The following is an 18,950-nucleotide window of genomic DNA, read 5'->3' as shown; positions in this document are numbered from 1 at the left end:
TAGATTGCCAAGAATTGTGATTAATGCCATGACTAAGTAACTATTCGACCAAATATTACAGTGTTTACAGCTTACAGTGATAAGCAACTAATAAAAATTTGTATAACTGTTAATAATGTTAAAGATAATAACTGACTCTTATTTGCTGTTTGCTATAATACAATATATTATATAGTATTATATAATATATTATATAAAATATTTAAATTTAGGACTACTTCATTTTATCAAAGTTTTTTAACAGAAACTCAATACTAATCAATTTTCAAATATTTGCTTTTGAATTATTATCTTTAACAAATTCTACTGTAACCCATTTTTAAATAAATAAACCTTGAGGTAAGCTACAAAATTTTTCGCAAACTTGTACCCCAACGGAAAATATGAAAAAATAACATTTGTATGTCAATAAACTGCTCTTGATTTTATTTCGACAAATTGGATTCTAAAAAAAGCAGCAAATTAGATACTCATGATATTATCGCAAATATATTTATTGTGATTGCTATTACCAAGTAACTATTCAATCAAATACTACTACAGTGCTTACAGTTTACAGTGGTCCGCAATTAATAAGAGTTTGTTGTTTGCTATGCTACTCATATAAAATATTTAATTTTAGCACCACTTAATTTTATCAGGGTTTTTTTTTAACGGAAAGTCAATTATAATCAACTTTCAAACATTTGCCTTTAAATAATATTTATCTGTTACAAATTCCACTGTGACCCATTTTCCAATAAATAGGCCTTGACGTAAGCTGCGAAATTATTCGCAAACTTGAACTTGAACCGAACGGACAAAATGAAGTACACCTTACAATTTATTACACTAATAGTTTGTTTGGCTGATTGTTTGGCCTTTATTCAGACACTTCGCAAACCCTACCGAGGTCCGCAGCAAAGCAATGAAACAAACGAATTTGAAAAATTAAATGTGACAACCAAATGGATAACTCAAAAACTAGACAACTTTGATGACAATAATACGAAAGTGTGGAGCAATGTAGGTCTTGAGCATAACTCTATTTAAGTTTTATAATTTAAAAATTTTATTTGCAGCGATACCATATATATGAGGATTATTTTTCGCATGGATCTCCAATATTTGTATGGTTGGGTGGTGAGAGCAAAGTCGATCCGGACATGAAAGTCTTACTTTGGGAGGAAATAGCAAAGGAGCACAATGGTTCACTGATTTACACGGAACATCGCTTTTATGGTAAAAGCATTCCCATAAGGTAACTAAGCTAAATTTCGGTATGGCCACTAAATCAAATTTTGTATCTAACAACAGACCCTATTCAAATGAGAACCTTAAATATCTAAGTACTGAGCAAGCTTTGGCTGATGTCGTTCATCTTATTAAAACCCTGAAGAAGGAGGATAAATACAAGAACTCAAAAGTGCTTGTACTTGGCTGCTCCTATGCTGGATCAATGGCAGTGTGGCTAAAAAAATTGTATCCAGATTTAGTCGTTGGAGTCTGGGCCTCAAGTGCACCATTGTTTGCCAAGGTGGATTACCCTGGTAAGTTAATCAAATTTAAATCAAAATGATTAATTTAAAAACATTCGACGCAGAATATATGCAAGTTGTTGGAGAGAGTTTTAAAAAACTCGGGGGGATAGAATGCTACAATCGCATTAAAAATGCTATATCATTATATGAGGATCTGTTGAATCGTGGTAATATCACTGGGCTGAAACAGATTTTAAACATCTGTGATGATTTTGATGGAAAAAATGAATACGACCGCAAACGACTATTTGACATAATTGCAGCCAATTTCTCTGAAGTTGCACAATTCCAAAGGTAAGTAAAATTTTGTATAACAGATTTAAGGTTACAATTAGTATTTTTACAGACCGGCATTATTTAGTATTAAACAGCATTGCGTCAAAATGTTAAAGTCTGATGATGATGCTTTGGGTGTTTCGCAATTTATACATAAACAAGTGGAAAATCCTAGATGCCTTTCAATTAATAATCAAAAATACATCGACAAACTCAACCTGGTCAGAGATAACTATAATGATAGTAAGTAAATATTCGCTTTGCAAAATGGTTAATAATTCTAAATTCTTTTAAGTGATGCTTTCTTGGACCTATCAGACTTGCAGTGAATTTGGCTGGTATCTAAATTCTGTAGGCGCTGATCAACCGTTTGGATCTTACCTTTCGGCTACACTTTATATAAACACTTGTCAAAAACTTTTTGGTGATCATTTTACTAGGGAAAAAATTGAAGCTAATGTTAAAGCTACGAACGAGAAGTTTGGTGGACTTAATCCAAATGTTACGAACGTTTATTTAACTCACGGTGAACTGGACCCATGGAGCAAAGTTGGCGCTGGCATTGCTCAAGGTGCAACTATTATAACGAATGCCTCACATTGCAACGATGTGGAGTCCATCACAGAGGAAGATAGTCCAATATTAGTTGCCTCTAAAAGGCGTCTGATGTCGTTAGTTCGCAAATGGTTAGCTGAATAGTTTGGAAGTTTGATAGTAAATTGCTTAATTGGGTTAAATTCTTATAAAAATTAAATCCTTAGAATTATTTGAATTTTCATGTTTGCGGAACACGTTAAACAAAATATAATACGTTTATTTAATTCTCTTTTAATGTCCATAACCTTCCTCTACACAATTTTACATATTACTAATGTCAAAGTTCAATTAATAAAATTAATAATCATAATCTATGATTTTCTTCACAAAACATTGCGACGAGTTTTTTCTGATAACTTAATACGCACATTATTCTACAGTCTAAGAATTCAGTTGAATATATATATAACCTACATCTAATATCTAAACTAAAGTGGAATAAGCTAAAAATATTGCACAGGCTTTCTGTTAAATAACAAGACCTCTCAGTACGACAGTTGACTAGATAAAGTGATATTTTTTTACTTATATAAATAGAGTCAAAGCCACAGGTGCAGGCGATAAAATTGGTTATTGGAATACACGATTTCGAATTTATCAAGAGCATTGCAGTTCATATTAATTATTGTATTTTATGATCATAATGTGTAGCGTGTGTTGAAGTGTCTCTAATAAACTAACAATCAAGTAGAATTAACTGGTCAGTGTAAATTTGATGACTTAATGCGGCACTGTTCAACATAGCTCAGCTTTCATGGAATAGGTTTTCAGTTTATTTAAAACCTGAACTAAGTAAAGAAAATATCAATAAATAATTATATATTTTGTTATTAAAGAAAATAGCCAAATATATTGCTCAAGGTTACTCTAAGCGCCATTTTAATTTTAGTGCATTGTTTTCTCCTCATAAAACCAATGAAAAGTCTATGTAAAAAGACCACCATCTAAGATAATAAAATGCATTTAAAGCCTTTGCAATAAAACTTTTACAATACGAAGTGCTGTCAACTTGCATTAAACCGTACCTCAAGCACTTAAAATTATCAAAGTTTAATAAAAATACTAGAAGTCTTTAAACTATCTGCAAATATTTGCGTTTTAATTAGCGGTTATCTTCAAAAAATTTTCAAATAAATAGGCCCCATGTTGGGGTAGGAAATCATTCGCTAAATCGTAAGCTACCTAACACAATGAAGTGTGCCCTCGTACTTTGGGCACTTATACCCTTGGCTGCGGCCGCCAGTCTTGGACAAACTCAAGGAGCTGCTGAACCAGCAGTGTCAGCCTTTGTTCAATCTTTGCATCAGATGCACAGAGGGCCACCAGCTCGGGAAATCACAACTCGCGCCAATGTGCAACAAGGCTGGATCAGTCAAAAGCTGGATAATTTCGATGCCAATAATACAGCAAAGTGGTACAATGTAAGATCTTAAGTCCTGTTACATTCCTTAGCTAATATTAATTTTATTTTACAAACATTCAGCGCTATTTAATAAACGAGGACTACTTTAGGAGCGGTTCACCTATTTTTATATATCTTGGTGGCGAGTGGGAAATCGACGCAAGCTCTATTACATCAGGACTTTGGGTGGATATTGCAAAGGAACATAATGGCTCCTTGCTATATACAGAACATCGATTCTTTGGCCAAAGTATTCCAATAAAGTATGTAAGTTATATACTAATGCAAGCATATACTCTAATACTATTTTAAATTGCAGACCACTGTCAACAGCAAACCTAAAATATCAGAGTGTGCAGCAAGCCTTGGCGGATGTGATAAATTTAATTAAAACTCTAAAGACGCAAGCTAAGTACAAGGACTCAAAGGTGCTTGTGTCCGGTTGCTCCTACTCGGCCACCATGGCAGTTTGGATTAAGAAACTGTACCCCGACATTATTTTGGGCAGTTGGGCGTCAAGTGCGCCGTTAGATGCCAAAGTTGACTTCAAGGGTAGGTAAACAATTTATAAATTGACAAGAGCTACTACATTTTGAAGTTTTATTCTAGATTATATGAGAATTGTAGGCAAAGCATATCGACAGCTTGGCAGCGAGGATTGCTATAATCTAATTGATAATGCCACAGCTTATTATGAGGACTTGTTTGACGAAGGAAAAGGCAAGGAGGCTAAGAAGCTTCTAAATCTTTGTAGCAATTTTGACGTCAACAACGAAAGAGACATTTGGCAAATCTTTAGCACCATTGCAAATATATTTGCAGGATTTGCGCAGTACCAGAGGTAAGTCTGTATATAGTAATAAAAGCATGCCTAAAGTTTTTAATAATAATCTAGCCCGGCAAATAAGGATCTTCAAGGACATTGCATCAATCTGCGCTCTAAGTCGGACGATGATGCAACTGCTCTGTCCCTGTTCTTGCAAGAGAAACTAGAGTGGCCATCATGCGTTAATACTCGATACCAAGGATCAGTTGACTATTATTTATGGGCCCAAGCAAACAATGACAATTGTAAGCAGTGCTTTTAAATTTAATTTAAAACATTTCTCTACCTTTAAATCCTTCCTTAGCTGATATTCCTTGGACCTATCAGACCTGCAGTGAATTTGGCTGGTTCCAGGGCTCCGGCAGCAGCAGACAGCCGTTTGGTTCTTCCTTCCCATCCACGCTTTATACAGATATTTGTCATGATGTCTTTGGCGCGAATTTCACGCTACCAAAAATTCAAGGATATATAGACGATACGAACGCTGAGTTCGGTGGTATTTATCCAAATGCTCAAAATCTTTATATGACTCATGGCGGATTGGACCCATGGAGCAAAGTTGGCGCTGGTGCGCTGCAAGGTGCAACAATCATACCGCAACATTCACATTGCTCTGATCTGGGTTCCATAAGGAAATCGGACAGCGCAGAGCTGACTGCATCTAAGAAAAAGGTGAAGCAGCTGGTTCGTCAATGGCTTCAACAGTAATTGCTACTGATTGTCTAATATTTTTTTTTTATACAATAACTATTTTATTCATCTATATTATACCAAGTGGCCACTGATAATAAAGCAAGCATTTACTGAAGATCTAATGTGCATTGAAATGATTAGCCTCTTAAACAAAAGCCTTGCACACTTACTCACAAGTACTTCAAGTCTTATATACAAGTTGCCTTAGTCATAGCAAAGAAGTTAAAATTTCATTATAGAAACCCGATTTCTATACTCAACTAAGTGCATTAAATTCCGAAATACTTCAAGCACATGAAATGGAACGTGACAAAATAACGAAAGCGACCCATGAAGAGTTTATGGTGCTTTGATTTAAAAAATGTCATAAATCTTGGCGATAAATAAAAGCAAGTCGCACATGAATGATAATGACTTTTCATTATAATTTGTTAATAAAGGGCAAAAGAAGAACTGTAACCTACATAGGCGATTCATTGGCCAATGATTTGAATAAAATTATGTTTGTTAATGCTTAATTCACAGTGAATTAAAAGTGACAAATTGTTAATCAAAAAGTATTAATTTTAATTTAATTTGAACTTGAAGTGATTTTTTTTCTTCTTCTGAAATCCTACAAAAAATCAAACATATAAAAGTGTTTATGCCGTCAGCGATGAGTCGCCTCAAAGAGCCGCGCATATAAAACAATTTCATGGCAAATGCCAAAGAATTAGTCAACATTGAGTTTGTCCAACGATCAGCAAGCCTGAGAACCGAACAATAAAAAACGTGTGGGGAGACAAGCCAAATTACCGCTCGGCCAGCGCAAATAACAAATCAAAATCAGTGACAAAATGATTTAGGAACCGAGCAAAAATGTTCACACGAAGCCCAGCAGCCAAACTCAAAGGCAAATCGAATCGAGACACACACTCACACACACATATATATTATGTTTGGCTACTGCATCCTTTTGGCTGAGAATTTAAGCTACCTTGGCAGTGCCATTGTTGCGATAAAGATCACAATGTGTAAATCATGGGGCAATGCTGATCGAAACAGCAACCAACAGTCGAGCGCGCATTGCATAAACAAGTAGTCGAGCAAATGGATACAAGCGCAGCCAACAAGCTGCCCCTTTATTCAGCGCGCCCACACATAAATCTGTTGGCTTTACATTGTCATAGAGATTCGCACAATATAAACACAGCCGCCTGCAGTGCTTGGAGAAATTCATTTCTATCGTTTAAAAGGGACAGTAGCAGCTTGTGTATACAACTTGAACATATATTCCGGGCGGCATTTACAGCACAGCACGCCCGTTTCCAGGTCGACAAGTTCGCAGCCCATTGCCTTGGAGCCAAGCGCAGCCCGGCGAGAGAATTCCGCTGCTGCCTGCACATGAAACAGATTTCGTTGGCTGTGAACACTGCCAAAAACATGATTTATATTCGTACAGCAGCTAAAACAGTCACCCATTCTAACTCACATGCAAAACACAATTGTCCTTTCCCATTGTATTGCGGAACTTGCGGCGCTCTGCTCGAAATTTAGCCTGCCTATCTTTGAAAAACACGCTAGAGTTTGTTACCAACAGCAGCTTCGACTTGCTGCTCTTGCTCATCTCATCGCTGTCCTCGCTGTCAGGATCAAGGCCATTGCGCTTGCCCGCATCAGTGCTACTCAAAGCAGCTCTTCGACTTGTCACTTGTGGCATTCTGTCTTTTCTTGGCACCAAGCTTGCAGCCACATGAGGCAACCTTGGTGAGCTACTTAAATGAACGCTCATTGTAAGCAACGATTAAAAAGTGTTTGCTTTAAATTTTAATTTTCTACATATAAATATGACAGTCTAAAATAAATGTTTGTTTTATGAATTCAAAATAGTTTGATACTTAGTTTTTATATATTGCTTCATTTTTAAAACCCTAATTCAATTGATGGCTTGGCATTAAATAAGCTTAGCATAAATAAATTTTATGTTGCAATAAAAAGTAATTACTTTTGAAATAGACAAATTTCATTGCTATAAACCCTAAAGAATTAATTTTCTGCGAGTCGAATGCTGCTAAAGAAAAAGTAAGAACTTTCACTTACCGTATCGGCGGCAGTTAAATTGATGCCCAAGCCACCGGCTCGCGTGGAAAGTAGAAAAACGAAGATATCAGCGCGGGATTGAAAATCAGCAACCATATCGCGACGTGCTGAAATCTTGCTGGAGCCATCAAGTCGCATATAACGATGCTTGCGATGCCACATGTATTCCTTAAAAGAAATTAAGCAGTTAGCACCAAGCAGTTAGACTGGCAAGCATATTTACTTCTAGCAAGTCAATCATTTTAGTCATTTGTGAATAAATGAGCACACGATGTCCCTCAGCCTTGAGCCGTGTGAGCAGCGTATCCAGCACAAACAGTTTGCCAGCGTCTGTGATCAGTGTCTCCTTATCGGGCACTATAATCGAAGACCAGCCGTTGCGTGGCTTGCAAAGCGCCAAACCTGTGCGCACCAGCTCGCGTCCTACGACATTTTCACACTGCAGATGACGCAAATGCGTCCAGGCAGCTGCACGGCTTTCACAGCTGCAAATCAAAAACAAATTAGCAAACGCATTGTGTGTGTGCATTGGAGGCTACTTACTATAAATGCCGCTGCACAGCCTGCACACGCTGGCCCAAGCCATAGAGAAAGCGTGGCATTTGCAATGGCTCGCACTCGTAGCGTTGTGGCTTGCGTGGACGATGCACAAACTCTGGCAGCAATTGTAAGGTTGTCAGCTTTACATCACTCTTGGCATTTGCTTTGGTTTGCACTTCAACAGACTCCAACTCCTGCTTGACGCATGATGCGGCAGCAAGCTCTTCAATTAGCGGCGGCGTTTGCTTGAGCACCTTGGAGCGTATGACACGATGCTCAATTGTTTCCTGCATATTAATTGTATGATAATTTCCAAATGCATAGACGCTGCTCTCGTTCGAAGTCTGTGGTATATAATTTTATTAGCAAGCAGTTTAATAATAATTTGCTTCAGTTTAGACTTACCATAGCCGTAAATATGAAATTTCTAAGCACGCTGTCTGTAAGCATATAGTGTGGCATTAATTTACGCTCCAGTGTGGGCTCCAATAGCTGATAACTGCTAGCGCGTTGCTGTGGCCACCACTGACAACGATAGGCGAGCAAGGGCTGCCTGTCTATAACACGGCGATAGTGCAGCAGACTACAAGCAAAAGTTATAGTTAATAAATAATATATATAAAGCTTAAAAATGTTGCTTACAATGCAATTAAACCACGCCAGCTAACATCCTCCATATCAGACAGCGATAAGTCTGCTAGACGCGTAAAGCTAAAACAATTATCCAATTGCACATCGTTATACAAGCCGCGTTGCATATGCGCCGATTTGAATATGTTAAAGCTGCAATTATATATTAAATTAGTTTGTTATATAAATTTAAAAGCTTATACTAACCGATTGTAGAGCAAGTGCTGGCGACTGGGCAAAGCGCTGTGCAGCAATCCATCGTCGTACACTAGACGCGGCAGCACAAACTCGGCGCAACGCATGCTAAATGGACTTTTGGCATCGCGGCGTTCAAAGAGCTCCGGATGATTGCAGACTTTGCGAAACTGCATGACCAAGTTCATGAGATTTGAAGTGAAATTGCGATCCACTGAACCATCGGCAGGTGCTGCAGCTGTGCCGCTGCCGCTTATAATGTGCAGCAGATCTTCAATGCGAATCTTTTGCTTAAGTGCGCGATACAGCAGTTTCTGTCGAATGGTGAGCGGGCAATAGACCATAATTTCAATTTTATCCGATAACTCATTCTCCACATCCTTTTTAATGCGACGCAACATAAAGGGCTTGAGTATCATATGCAGACGCGAGATTTGCAGTTCGTCGATGCCCGTTTTGTTTTCCGCATGCGATTCAATGTCCTTGGAGAACCATTCGTTGAACTCATCATGCGAGTCAAACAGCGTAGGCATTATAAAATGCAACAGCGCCCACAGCTCGGCCATGCTGTTCTGTATGGGCGTGCCACTGAGCAGCAAGCGATTGCGACAGTTGAAGCCCAGCAGCAGTTTCCAGCGCTGTGAAGCGGCACTCTTGATAGCCTGCGCCTCGTCGAGCACCATATATTGCCACTTGATGCGATTGAAGTATTTATAATCGCTGACCACCAGCTGATAGGAGGTGATAACTACATGAAAACTGGCCTCGCGTGTATGCAGATGCTTCTGATCCCAGAATTGACGCAATATTTTGCGCTCATTGGGTGAACCCCAGTAGGGCACTACATTGAAATCGGGCACAAAGCGTTCCATTTCCTGTTGCCAATTGTGCAGCGTAGAGGCAGGTGAAATGATCAGAAATGGACCCCAAACACCGTAGTGCTCGGCAATGTGACATAGAAATGCTATAGATTGTACCGTCTTTCCCAGACCCATTTCATCGGCCAAAATGCCGCTTATCCCTTGATCATAGATGTTTGCCAGCCAGGTCATACCCTTTATCTGATAGGCTTTGAGTGTGCCCTTAAACATTTGTGGCTGCGGCAAGTCCTTCATGTGGTCACGTGCTGGCAGCGGCAACTCATCCAGCTGCTCCTGCAACTCCTCCTTCTTGAAGCGCACATCGAAGGCGCGCGTTTTGTCCAAATCACGTTGCATCGCTGCGGTTGCATTAGCCTGCGCCAGCTGCTTCATCTCACCCGCATCGTAGTCATCTTGCGCTGCTAGACGCGCATTATGCTCCTCATCCAGCTGACTGAGTATGCGCAGCTGATCGGCCTCGGTACCTTGGCCCAGTTTTTTGGACATAAAATGTGCATAGAGCTCGGTTTGTGTTATAAGGAAGTTTAGCTTGCGCTGCTGTCGCTTCACCTCAATAAGTTCCACATCTTGTTTGCGCTGCTCCTCTGCTTCCCGCTCCTGCTTGCGACGCTGCTCTCGCTCGACACGCTCATAGCGCTTCCAATATGTTAACATTTCACGTGTCAGACGCTTCGCACGCCAAACCGTCTCCTTCATAATGCGCTGTGAGTTGGTCGCTCGCTGTCGCACAACTTTGGCGCACATGCCAGCAATACGCTTGCAATTGGCCAGCATCTCTTTGTGATTGTTGCTCTTGATGCGTTGCAGGCGCACAGTTTCTTTCTTCGACATGATTTGCCAAATGCGACGACGACGCGCCGCCAGCACTTCGGGATTTTTGCGTCGACGTCGCACACGCGTCACTTGGCCATCGCTGGCTCCGACCACATCCACTTCCTCTTCAATTTCCTCTTCTTCCTCTGGAAAATCAAGTGCGAAATTTGCCAGCTCACGTTTGTAGTCCACAACGCCATTTTCATCGTCGTCCTCATCGTTCACAGGCAGCGTATCGCCAAAACTATATTTGCCCAACTCAGAGGGATGCACCTCACCCGACTCTGGCGATCCCAACGAACGTTTCTTGCGTCCACGTCGACGTTGCTTAGCTGGTTTGGGACCTGCCTGCGCCTCAGCCAGTTTTGCTAGCAGTATCTCCTGTTTGGTACGACGTCGCCGCTTGCGCACACCAGCTGTAGCCTGCTGCCGTTCAGCATAGACATCATGATTGGATAGCAGACCACTGCCATAGTAAGCATACTGGGCATTCTGTAAGACACTTTGCTTAACGATGCGCACTTGAAATAGAGCAGACTTACCGTTGGCTTTTTATAGTATCTCTTGCGCTCACGTTGCTCATGCATATGCTCGCGCAGCAGCTGACTGATATACTCATCCTCATCGCTTAGCTGTTCCTCACTCTCGGTGTCGCTGAGCAACATGTCATAAAGCCATTCCCGATCACTGGTCAAATCGTTAAAATTGTAAAGCTGCGTTTTGACACTTTGTCTCTCTGCAATACATATAGAAATACAAATTAGTTATAACTTTAAGGACACATATACTATGTGCAGTTTATGCTTGCCCTCCTTGCTGCCCAGTATCCGCTTTCGACGTCGCTGTTTTAGCTGAACCATGCCAACTCGAGTAGAATCATCTGAATCGGCGCTCGCCTCGCCGCCTGGCTCCAGATCAGTGGCGCTGCCCTCGCCGCTGCTAAGCGGCTGCTTAAGCGCCTGGCGCGCCATCTGCATAAACGGACGCATATTTAGTGCCGCTTCCAATCTTTGTATGTGTAGTGGCTCAGCCATTAAACGTGGCTGCAATTCGGTGCCACCGCCGCCGCTCGCCATATTGTTCGGCCTTGGTTTATTTTTTTTTCAAGAATTTCGATTTGTCTTCAGGCCCTTCAGGCGGCAAGGTGCAAATTTCCGTTAGCTTGGCGCTGCCCAGCACACTTCAAAGCGAAATTCAAAACAATTCGAATCGAAAAATATCACGTAATTGCTAAATTTTCACATGCGTTGCGTAAAAATGCGCGAGTGAAATTGTACGCTGCTCTACACAGTTTTTTAGCCCACACGCTACAGCTACACACAAGCACATTTAGACGACCAAACAAATAATATTCTTCTCGGCTCTTGTAGTCCATTGTTGTTGTCGGCAGGGTTGCCTGCAATGCAGCAACTCTGTCGCAGCCAGTGCTGCGTAACGTAATCAATAAATATCAAGCTAGCAGCTTTAGCATCCAAATGCTATACAAATGGCATTTTAAAAAATGATGCTATGAAAATATGGTTTATTTTAAAATGCTTTAATACAATATTAATAACAAAAACAAGATTGTGTGAGCATACATTAAGACAACCCTAAAGCAGCTGACAATTGTCAGCCCTGGTCTGTAATCTTTAATAGCACTAGTCGCACGAGGCAACCCTATTTATCAGCTGTGCGCCATGGCTTGGGCAAACGGTTTAATCAAAACAATTATAGATAGATCAAATCATTTCATTTCATGTGATGTAGCTGTTGTCATAGCCGATAAATATCCAAAGGCACGTCACCACTACCTAGTGCTGCCCACGGAAGACATTCCTAGCATATATTCGGTGAGTCGGCATCAAAAATTTGAAACGGTTTTATTTGACCAATAAGTATATTTAACAGTTGAATAGAACGCATTTGCCGCTGCTGGAGGAACTACATTTGCTAGCCCTCAACATAACTGAAGTGCGCGGTTTGCAATGGGATAATTTTAAAGTTGTGTTCCATGCTAAGCCCAGCATGCAACGTGTGCACCTACATGTCATTTCAAAGGATTTCATATCGGATTGCTTGAAGACTAAAAAACACTGGAATAGTTTCAATACGGATCTCTTTGTGCCGTACGAAAGTAAGTTAATACAAAAACTGCATAAACTTCTTTTGCAAAGAAAAATTACTTTGCAGCTATTTATAACCAGTTAAGTAATGATGGTTGCATACAACGCTGGCCCAAAGAGGTGGTGGATGATCTGCTAGCCACGCCCTTAAAGTGTAATCAATGTTCTTTTGAAGCAAACAATATGCCCACGCTCAAGCAGCATTTGCTTGAACATTCCGAATAATAAACAATTAGTAAGACGCATGTACTGGCTGTTTTTGAATTTGCTAACACTTTTCTTTTGCAATACTGATTTATACGCAGCCAAACATACACAACTTATTTACAACACTTGTTCATTTTGCGATTGAATTGCTATACAATTGGAACTAATATTGTGAATTTCTTAAAATGGAATTCTTGATTGAAAATGATGTGGCTGGTGTTATAAAATATAAGTATCCAAAAGCTGAATATCATTATCTGATTATCTGCAAAGAGAATATCCCATGTCTGACAGCAGTAAGTATGATTAAAATAACATTGCATTTGTATAGATGCTCCCTAAATTATTAATTTCAGCTAAAGCTAGAACATCTGTCTCTGCTGGAGAAAATGAATGAATTGGCCAATGAAATCATTAAGCAACAAAATGTGCGCTCCAGTCAATTTCTTATCGGTTTTAAATTGGATGCCTATAAGTTGGGTCTCAATATGCATGTCCTATCCAATGACTTCTACTCACTTAGCATGCGTCGCAAACAGCATTGGAATACCTTTAACTCAGATTTATTCATGAGTTATCAGGCTGCATATGCGCTGATAGGCGTTCAGGGCTATATTGATCCCATGCCCGAAGAGAAGATAAACATATTACTCAATGAAGATAACTTGCACTGTAATCAATGCGATTTGCAGACCAACAGCATTTGCGTATTAAAGCTTCACCTCTTTCAACATTGGAAGGAGCGTGATGACAAGCTAAGTGCCATGAAGGAAATCAATAGACTTACACACTTGCTCGATGAGAACAAGTTGGATGATGTTCCAAAATTAGAGACAGCAAATACGGCTGTTAATGAGCTTCCAGAGAAACCAGCACCACTTAGCTGGCGCCAAAACATGGGACAATCACCAACTGATCCGCAGAAAAATGCTATCGCTAGGCACTTTCAAAAACCTGCTAAGAAACAAGCTGCTGAGCAGCCGCAACTTCTGAACCAAAATCTTCAACAACAATTCAATATTAATTCTCAGCGTGCTGAAGCTCAAAACGCAATTTGGCAGCAAGGTCCAAATTGGCACAGGCCACAGCAAGCTTTTAATCAACAAATGCAAAATGGAATTTGCAATTCACAATTTAACCAGCATACTCAGCCCCGCTTAAATCCGCCATTCGCCCAGCACACTCAGCCCCACTTCAATCCGTTTAAGCAGACACCAAATCAAATACATTATCCAAGACCAAATGTGGACAATGTTAGGTATCCAGTGAGACAAAGCTGTCCTGCGGCTAAATACCATTGGCCACCCAAACCGGAGACAGCAATTAATACAACTAACGACAAGTTTCACTGGATGCGTAAGCCCGACCAACAAAATGCTGCAAAGCCTGCAACAAATAGCGTAGAGAACAGACCAAAGCCTCTGCAAAGCCAAGTCCAAAACAACGCAAATAACGATGCAACTCGCAACAAGCTTCACGCCCAACAAAATGGTTCAAAGCCTCCGCAGAGCCAAGTCCAAAAAAAGACAAAAAACAGTGCATTTAAGCCCAAGCAAGCAGATGTTAAGAAAACTACCAGTCTGGCAAATAACGGTGCAAATAAGCCCACGCAGGCAGATGTTAAGAAAACTACCAGTCTGGAGCAAAAGCAAAACCAAGCGCCAAAATTCGAGAAGAACTGGAACAAGAATAAGAAACCAAATACTTCAAAAGCCAGCAGCTCAGAAGCCAGCAAGTCAAATAATTGAAATTGAATCCAGCATAATATACAAGCATGTTTGTTCACTGATAAATAAACTTTTGTGCCTTATAAGCAAATAAAAATAAATGTTGACAACTGTATACTCTTATCAATGATGCAAGTCTAAATATGCTGACGTAGCAGCATGCATATCATAAGCCATGCGCAAGTAGCAGTTACATCTGCAACATTTTTATGACGTCACAACAGCGATCTATTATGTAGCGCTGGCGCATTGAGAATAGAAACTGAAAGCTCATTTGCTTGCGAAAGTAAACTGCGCATATTTCTCAACACTGACACTGCTGATTCCCAGCTTATATTTGTTGTGTTGCTTATTAGAACATTTGAGAAATGCAACAAATGACCAACTATGATATCGAACAAGAACGTGAACTACTAACACGTATGCTGGAAGCTGGCAAGAATATCATAATTGAGACGGATCAGGCAGCTGTGCTGCGCAATGTAAAATGGCCCAAGGCGGAGTTTCATTATATTGTTATGCCCAAGGCGCCTATTGCAAGAGTAACAGCAGTAAGTAGTTGCATTTACTTGAAAGTTTGCATTTAATTATATTTATATTAAAGCTTAAGCCACAGCATTTGCCTTTACTGGATCACATGATGGAGCTGGCAAACCAAATTATTGAGAAGACGCCACTGCCGCCCAATGAATTTCGCATTGGCTTTGAAATTGATTCATTCATGAATCGTCTGAATATGCATGTTATATCAAATGATTTTCATGCATTCCACATGCAACGCATAGAGCATTGGAACATCTTCAATACAGAATTATTCATTGATTTTCAAGCTGTGTGTGCTTTGTTGCTAGCTCAAGGCTCGGTTGAACCGATGTCTGCGGCAAAAGTGAAGGAGTTGCTGCTGCGCTCTGAATTGCATTGCAATCGATGTGAGTTTGTTGACAAGAACTTTTCTAAATTGAAGGCACATCTGTATCAGCACTGGACAAAGCGAAGAGCCATGATGGATATGACAAAAAGTATTGCCAACACGCATTTAGATTTGCTGCACAACCATACATTTAATGCCCGGCTAGGTGCTGTTGGTGTACCACCTCGAATTCTAGTTCCAGTTAGACCCTTAGCAGCGTACAATCCTATTAGGATACAATTTCAGCCGAATCCTTGCAGGGCACAACTTCAGCCCATCGTCCCTATTATCAAGCCAGCAAATTTAAGTTGGCAAGCAAATGCTCAAAGCAATCCAACAGCTAAGCAAGCTTATAAAAAGCAAAATAAAACAGCCAATAATGCATATAATACTAAATAATACAAATCTTATGCAAATTATTTGCTTTGTGTCATAATAATCCCTTATATATAATATCTACTAAAAATAAATCACAAAAGCCAAAGGTCAAATCATAACAAAGTTGTGCTGCTTTGAAAATCTTGTTACAAAATGCCTCTGGGGGCAAAAGTCAAACTGTGGCAGGCTTCAAACTAAGGGCCCATGTTAGCCTCAACACACCCACCAGCACAGCTGCAAAAATCTTTATTCACTCAATTAAAGTTCACTTGCCTAGGTAAAATGATTGGCCCACGGCTAATTAAGCGCACCAAGGGCATTTGTAGCAAGTGTAGTTGAAAAAAGAAAAAATTAAATTACAATCATAATGTGTAGATGAAACTTTTCTGATCGTCCAGGTGCGCTTGGGACATATAAGCTGCAACTTATGGCCTTCTTTAAAGGTCCGGAAAGCTGTTAATATTCTTGAAGTGCGCATTTTGACGCACGTGTGCGCAAAGGCTCATTTAATTTTCAGAGACTTGCGTTAGATATGTGCCAGCGATTAATCAGCAAGCTAATTTCAAAAGCTAACTAGCTAAAACTAAGCTATGCTATTATAAAGAAAATATTGAATGTGTAGAGTTCTAGGAACTTTGTAAGCTGGGGTATAGGCCATGTGTTGTATTTAATATGCAAAGCAAAGTTCTTGTTAGTTATTTATTAATAAATAGTAAACCGAAATGTGCAGTTAAATAAACTTGTATATAGCTGCTAGAATGAATTCAATAGTTAAGTTCTCAATCAATTAATTTAAAATGAGTTTGTAACTATTTCTTAAAGTTCAAGGCAGCTTAATTAGTTCTTGATTAGTTCTCATATAGATGTAATTTCATTTTCAAACAACTTAAGCCGGTGAAAATTAAATGTCAGCTGACTGCTGCAAAATTGGCTTCAATTTTAATCTTCAGGCCCAGAAGCCCGCACAGCCAAACTGCAGCATATATTCTACGTATGAGCGATAAACACTTTTCAAGGTAACAACCCTGAAAATAGGCAATGAGCACTTCACTGCGTGTGCTATTGTAGTAGTAGTAGTAGTAGTGTTCGTTACTAGTATGTGTGTGTGTTTGTGTGTCACAGTGTCAAGGTGTTTGCGGCGGGTGTATCAAAGTTGCTCTCCAAAGCATTAAGCTGCTGCTGGTGAGGACGAGTGTCGTTGTCAGCGCATTTTAACATTCAACATTCGGCCATCAGACAGGCGTATTAAAGTTGCCATAGCCTTGCCACCTGTTACGAGTTTATTCAAGCAACAGGATGCCATTCATAACATACATTACTGCTGAGTCAAAGAGCGCGAGCTTTAAGCTGAGCAACTTTGAGCACAAATGTGTGTGCGTGAGCGCATGTTCCAAGCTTGAGCAGCTTTTAACTCTAGCGTGCAAGGGTAGTAGAATTTAAGCAAACATTGCCACAGAACTTTAACATTGTATGTACATATGTATTTTAAACGTGGTTACAATTATTTAAAGATTATAAAAGAGCAAGCAATAAAATAGTTTGCATTGGGCTATGACTTAAAAATAAAAACAAACAAGCTAATAAAGATAAAATTTGATCCCATTTAAAGCATCGAGCTAATGAAAATTAGTAGAAATATTATTAGCATTTTAATTATTGATAATTGTCTAGAGAACACACTATAGCATGTTGAGTAATTATAATATTTAATTCAGCACACGAGTAAACTTAACCTCTATCTGCATTTCTTAAACGTTTATCAGTCTGTTACAAAACAATCATATTACAGTTAAGACTCAATACTATGATATATCTTAAATTATAGAACTATAATCTTTGCTAATAACAGATTTTTTGAGCAGCTATGCGTATACGTAATAATAGATAGTGTAGTAGTTATAATATTAAATTCAGCTTGCAATTAAACTTAAGCTTACTTTTTAATCTTTTTTTACAATTGCTCTTAGAAATCATATTCTGAAAATTTGTTGTACGCCAATATATGCGTATACGTAATAAAATATGGTATACGCTTTAGGTGAAAGTAATATTGCGAAATTTAAATTTTTACGCTCTTTTTTCTTATTAAAAATAACGTTTGTAGGTAGGCACAATGTAACTTTATTATTATTTGCTTTCTTTTAATCCAGTTGCGTTTAGTGTTATTTTCGCAGGCAATTTAAATGCCTGCGTAGGCGAAGGGCTGAGCTGTGGGTGAATGTTCAACCTTTTCTGTGGCTTATAATTCCAACATAAACAATGTAACAGCTTAACGTCGATTGTGCGATTCAAGCAATTGCAATTTTTTTTTGTCGCTCTACGCGTAAGCTGAAAAGTAAACGAAAATTCCAGTAGCAGGAGCAAAGTCAAAGAGTGCCAATAATAATAAATTTTCATAGCGCCTGGCTGCATTGTTGTTAAGCGCCCTGCTCGAGCCCTGTGCTATGGACTCATATGCATACATGACTGTGAGCGCGATTTCCGTTTCACTTCTGGTATTTGTCACGCAGCCACTTTGGCGTCAATAATTTAACAACGCCTTGCCATTTGTACGCAATCCTTTTTGCTTTTCTTGGTGTGTTTGTTCCCTGTTGCAAGCACAACACGTAGACTGCGGCACGGAATTACGTTTTTCACGTATGCTGCTTGCTTTTATGAGACGCCGCTGTTGCAGTATAAAATTATTTTACGCGCCGTTTGCAAAGCTTTGGCATAACGTATACGCCAGCGCGGTCAACTTAAAGCAGTGACATTTGTGCTGTGTATCTGGGTTATATGCTTGCCAAAGGTGATTGTTCATAGCAGTTTTATTAGCGTTGCTTTGCGCTGCTTAGGCTCTAATTAAAATTTCTTGGCTCGTTGTTTGCTCAGCAATTTGAAGTCGACACCAACACAAAAGCAAACAAGCTGTTGAACAAATTGGCAAATGCATTTTTCTAATCAACAGAAATTGCCTTGTAGCTATCAGAGGCTAAGCAAACACACTTGTGAAAGATCCTCATACATGTCACTTACGCCCAAGTGTCACTCAATTTGTTGCTGTTTACTCAGTCTCATTGGCTGAAGTGGCAACAAAAGCAGCAACACCCACACGCCTCACATGCCTTAAGCTAAGTGGAATTTGTAAATTGTTTGCCACGTGGACAACAACAACTTGTTTATTAAATAATG

At 39.5% G+C, this 18,950-nt stretch overlaps 6 protein-coding genes across 7 annotated transcripts in view; 4 read left to right on the top strand and 2 right to left on the bottom strand.

The window, feature by feature from the left end:
- Positions 1-11,781, bottom strand: part of LOC108603001 (chromatin-remodeling ATPase INO80) — a 33,128-nt gene extending 21,347 nt beyond the window's left edge. The window contains exons 1-8 of the mRNA XM_017991396.1: positions 11,261-11,781; positions 10,995-11,188; positions 8,771-10,944; positions 8,576-8,716; positions 8,339-8,516; positions 7,937-8,277; positions 7,617-7,878; positions 7,394-7,561 (exon numbers count right to left, since the gene is read on the bottom strand). Coding sequence (XP_017846885.1) covers positions 7,394-7,561; positions 7,617-7,878; positions 7,937-8,277; positions 8,339-8,516; positions 8,576-8,716; positions 8,771-10,944; positions 10,995-11,188; positions 11,261-11,528 — 3,726 coding nt within the window. The 5' untranslated portion in view covers positions 11,529-11,781. The remainder of the gene's footprint in view (positions 1-7,393; positions 7,562-7,616; positions 7,879-7,936; positions 8,278-8,338; positions 8,517-8,575; positions 8,717-8,770; positions 10,945-10,994; positions 11,189-11,260) is intronic.
- On the top strand, positions 3,570-5,433 carry LOC108603003 (putative serine protease F56F10.1). Its single transcript, XM_017991398.2, has 6 exons — positions 3,570-3,814; positions 3,877-4,058; positions 4,115-4,347; positions 4,405-4,636; positions 4,691-4,866; positions 4,926-5,433. Exons 1-6 carry the CDS (start codon positions 3,584-3,586, stop codon positions 5,327-5,329), a joined length of 1,458 nt encoding a protein of 485 aa, XP_017846887.1. The 5' UTR covers positions 3,570-3,583; the 3' UTR covers positions 5,330-5,433.
- LOC108603010 lies at positions 6,411-7,152 on the bottom strand. Its single transcript, XM_017991406.2, has 2 exons — positions 6,786-7,152; positions 6,411-6,725 (listed from the first exon to the last, which is right to left on the bottom strand). The coding sequence occupies exons 1-2, from the start codon at positions 7,083-7,085 to the stop codon at positions 6,600-6,602; spliced, it is 426 nt and encodes a 141-aa protein (XP_017846895.1). The 5' UTR covers positions 7,086-7,152; the 3' UTR covers positions 6,411-6,599.
- Positions 11,782-12,117: 336 nt separating the features above from the next.
- Positions 12,118-12,878, top strand: LOC108603009 (aprataxin-like protein). 2 transcript variants are annotated; one of them, XM_017991405.2, is made up of 4 exons: positions 12,118-12,284; positions 12,343-12,568; positions 12,625-12,792; positions 12,863-12,878. In XM_017991405.2, exons 1-3 carry the CDS (start codon positions 12,132-12,134, stop codon positions 12,780-12,782), a joined length of 537 nt encoding a protein of 178 aa, XP_017846894.1. In that variant the 5' UTR covers positions 12,118-12,131; the 3' UTR covers positions 12,783-12,792; positions 12,863-12,878. The 2 variants fall into 2 exon arrangements, with proteins under 2 accessions (XP_017846894.1, XP_017846893.1); XM_017991404.2 differs by lacking the exon at positions 12,863-12,878 and having other exon boundaries at positions 12,625-12,804.
- A 62-nt stretch (positions 12,879-12,940) lies between these two features.
- LOC108603002 (aprataxin-like protein) lies at positions 12,941-14,595 on the top strand. The gene is made up of 2 exons (XM_033294130.1): positions 12,941-13,060; positions 13,121-14,595. Exons 1-2 carry the CDS (start codon positions 12,950-12,952, stop codon positions 14,510-14,512), a joined length of 1,503 nt encoding a protein of 500 aa, XP_033150021.1. The 5' UTR covers positions 12,941-12,949; the 3' UTR covers positions 14,513-14,595.
- A 248-nt stretch (positions 14,596-14,843) lies between these two features.
- LOC117134862 (aprataxin-like protein) lies at positions 14,844-15,809 on the top strand. The gene is made up of 2 exons (XM_033294131.1): positions 14,844-15,042; positions 15,096-15,809. Exons 1-2 carry the CDS (start codon positions 14,860-14,862, stop codon positions 15,798-15,800), a joined length of 888 nt encoding a protein of 295 aa, XP_033150022.1. The 5' UTR covers positions 14,844-14,859; the 3' UTR covers positions 15,801-15,809.
- Positions 15,810-18,950: the final 3,141 nt, after the last annotated feature.

Source organism: Drosophila busckii, chromosome 3R, assembly GCF_011750605.1.
Source record: "Drosophila busckii strain San Diego stock center, stock number 13000-0081.31 chromosome 3R, ASM1175060v1, whole genome shotgun sequence".
In the NCBI taxonomy this organism is placed as follows: Eukaryota; Metazoa; Arthropoda; class Insecta; order Diptera; family Drosophilidae; genus Drosophila; species Drosophila busckii.
This window is presented reverse-complemented; position numbering and strand designations above follow the sequence as displayed.

Coding starts and splice junctions, on each gene's coding strand:
- LOC108603003 (XM_017991398.2), top strand. CDS start 3,584: ATGAAGTGTGCCCTCGTACTTTGGGCACTTATACCCTTGGCTGCGGCC. Junction 4,059..4,114: donor GGCCAAAGTATTCCAATAAA/GTATGTAAGTTA, acceptor TTTAAATTGCAG/ACCACTGTCAACAGCAAACC. Junction 4,867..4,925: donor CCAAGCAAACAATGACAATT/GTAAGCAGTGCT, acceptor ATCCTTCCTTAG/CTGATATTCCTTGGACCTAT.
- LOC108603010 (XM_017991406.2), bottom strand. CDS start 7,085: ATGAGCGTTCATTTAAGTAGCTCACCAAGGTTGCCTCATGTGGCTGCA. Junction 6,726..6,785: donor AGGACAATTGTGTTTTGCAT/GTGAGTTAGAAT, acceptor TGTTTTTGGCAG/TGTTCACAGCCAACGAAATC.
- LOC108603009 (XM_017991405.2), top strand. CDS start 12,132: ATGGCTTGGGCAAACGGTTTAATCAAAACAATTATAGATAGATCAAAT. Junction 12,285..12,342: donor ACATTCCTAGCATATATTCG/GTGAGTCGGCAT, acceptor TATATTTAACAG/TTGAATAGAACGCATTTGCC. Junction 12,569..12,624: donor TCTCTTTGTGCCGTACGAAA/GTAAGTTAATAC, acceptor ATTACTTTGCAG/CTATTTATAACCAGTTAAGT.
- LOC108603002 (XM_033294130.1), top strand. CDS start 12,950: ATGGAATTCTTGATTGAAAATGATGTGGCTGGTGTTATAAAATATAAG. Junction 13,061..13,120: donor ATATCCCATGTCTGACAGCA/GTAAGTATGATT, acceptor TATTAATTTCAG/CTAAAGCTAGAACATCTGTC.
- LOC117134862 (XM_033294131.1), top strand. CDS start 14,860: ATGCAACAAATGACCAACTATGATATCGAACAAGAACGTGAACTACTA. Junction 15,043..15,095: donor CTATTGCAAGAGTAACAGCA/GTAAGTAGTTGC, acceptor TTTATATTAAAG/CTTAAGCCACAGCATTTGCC.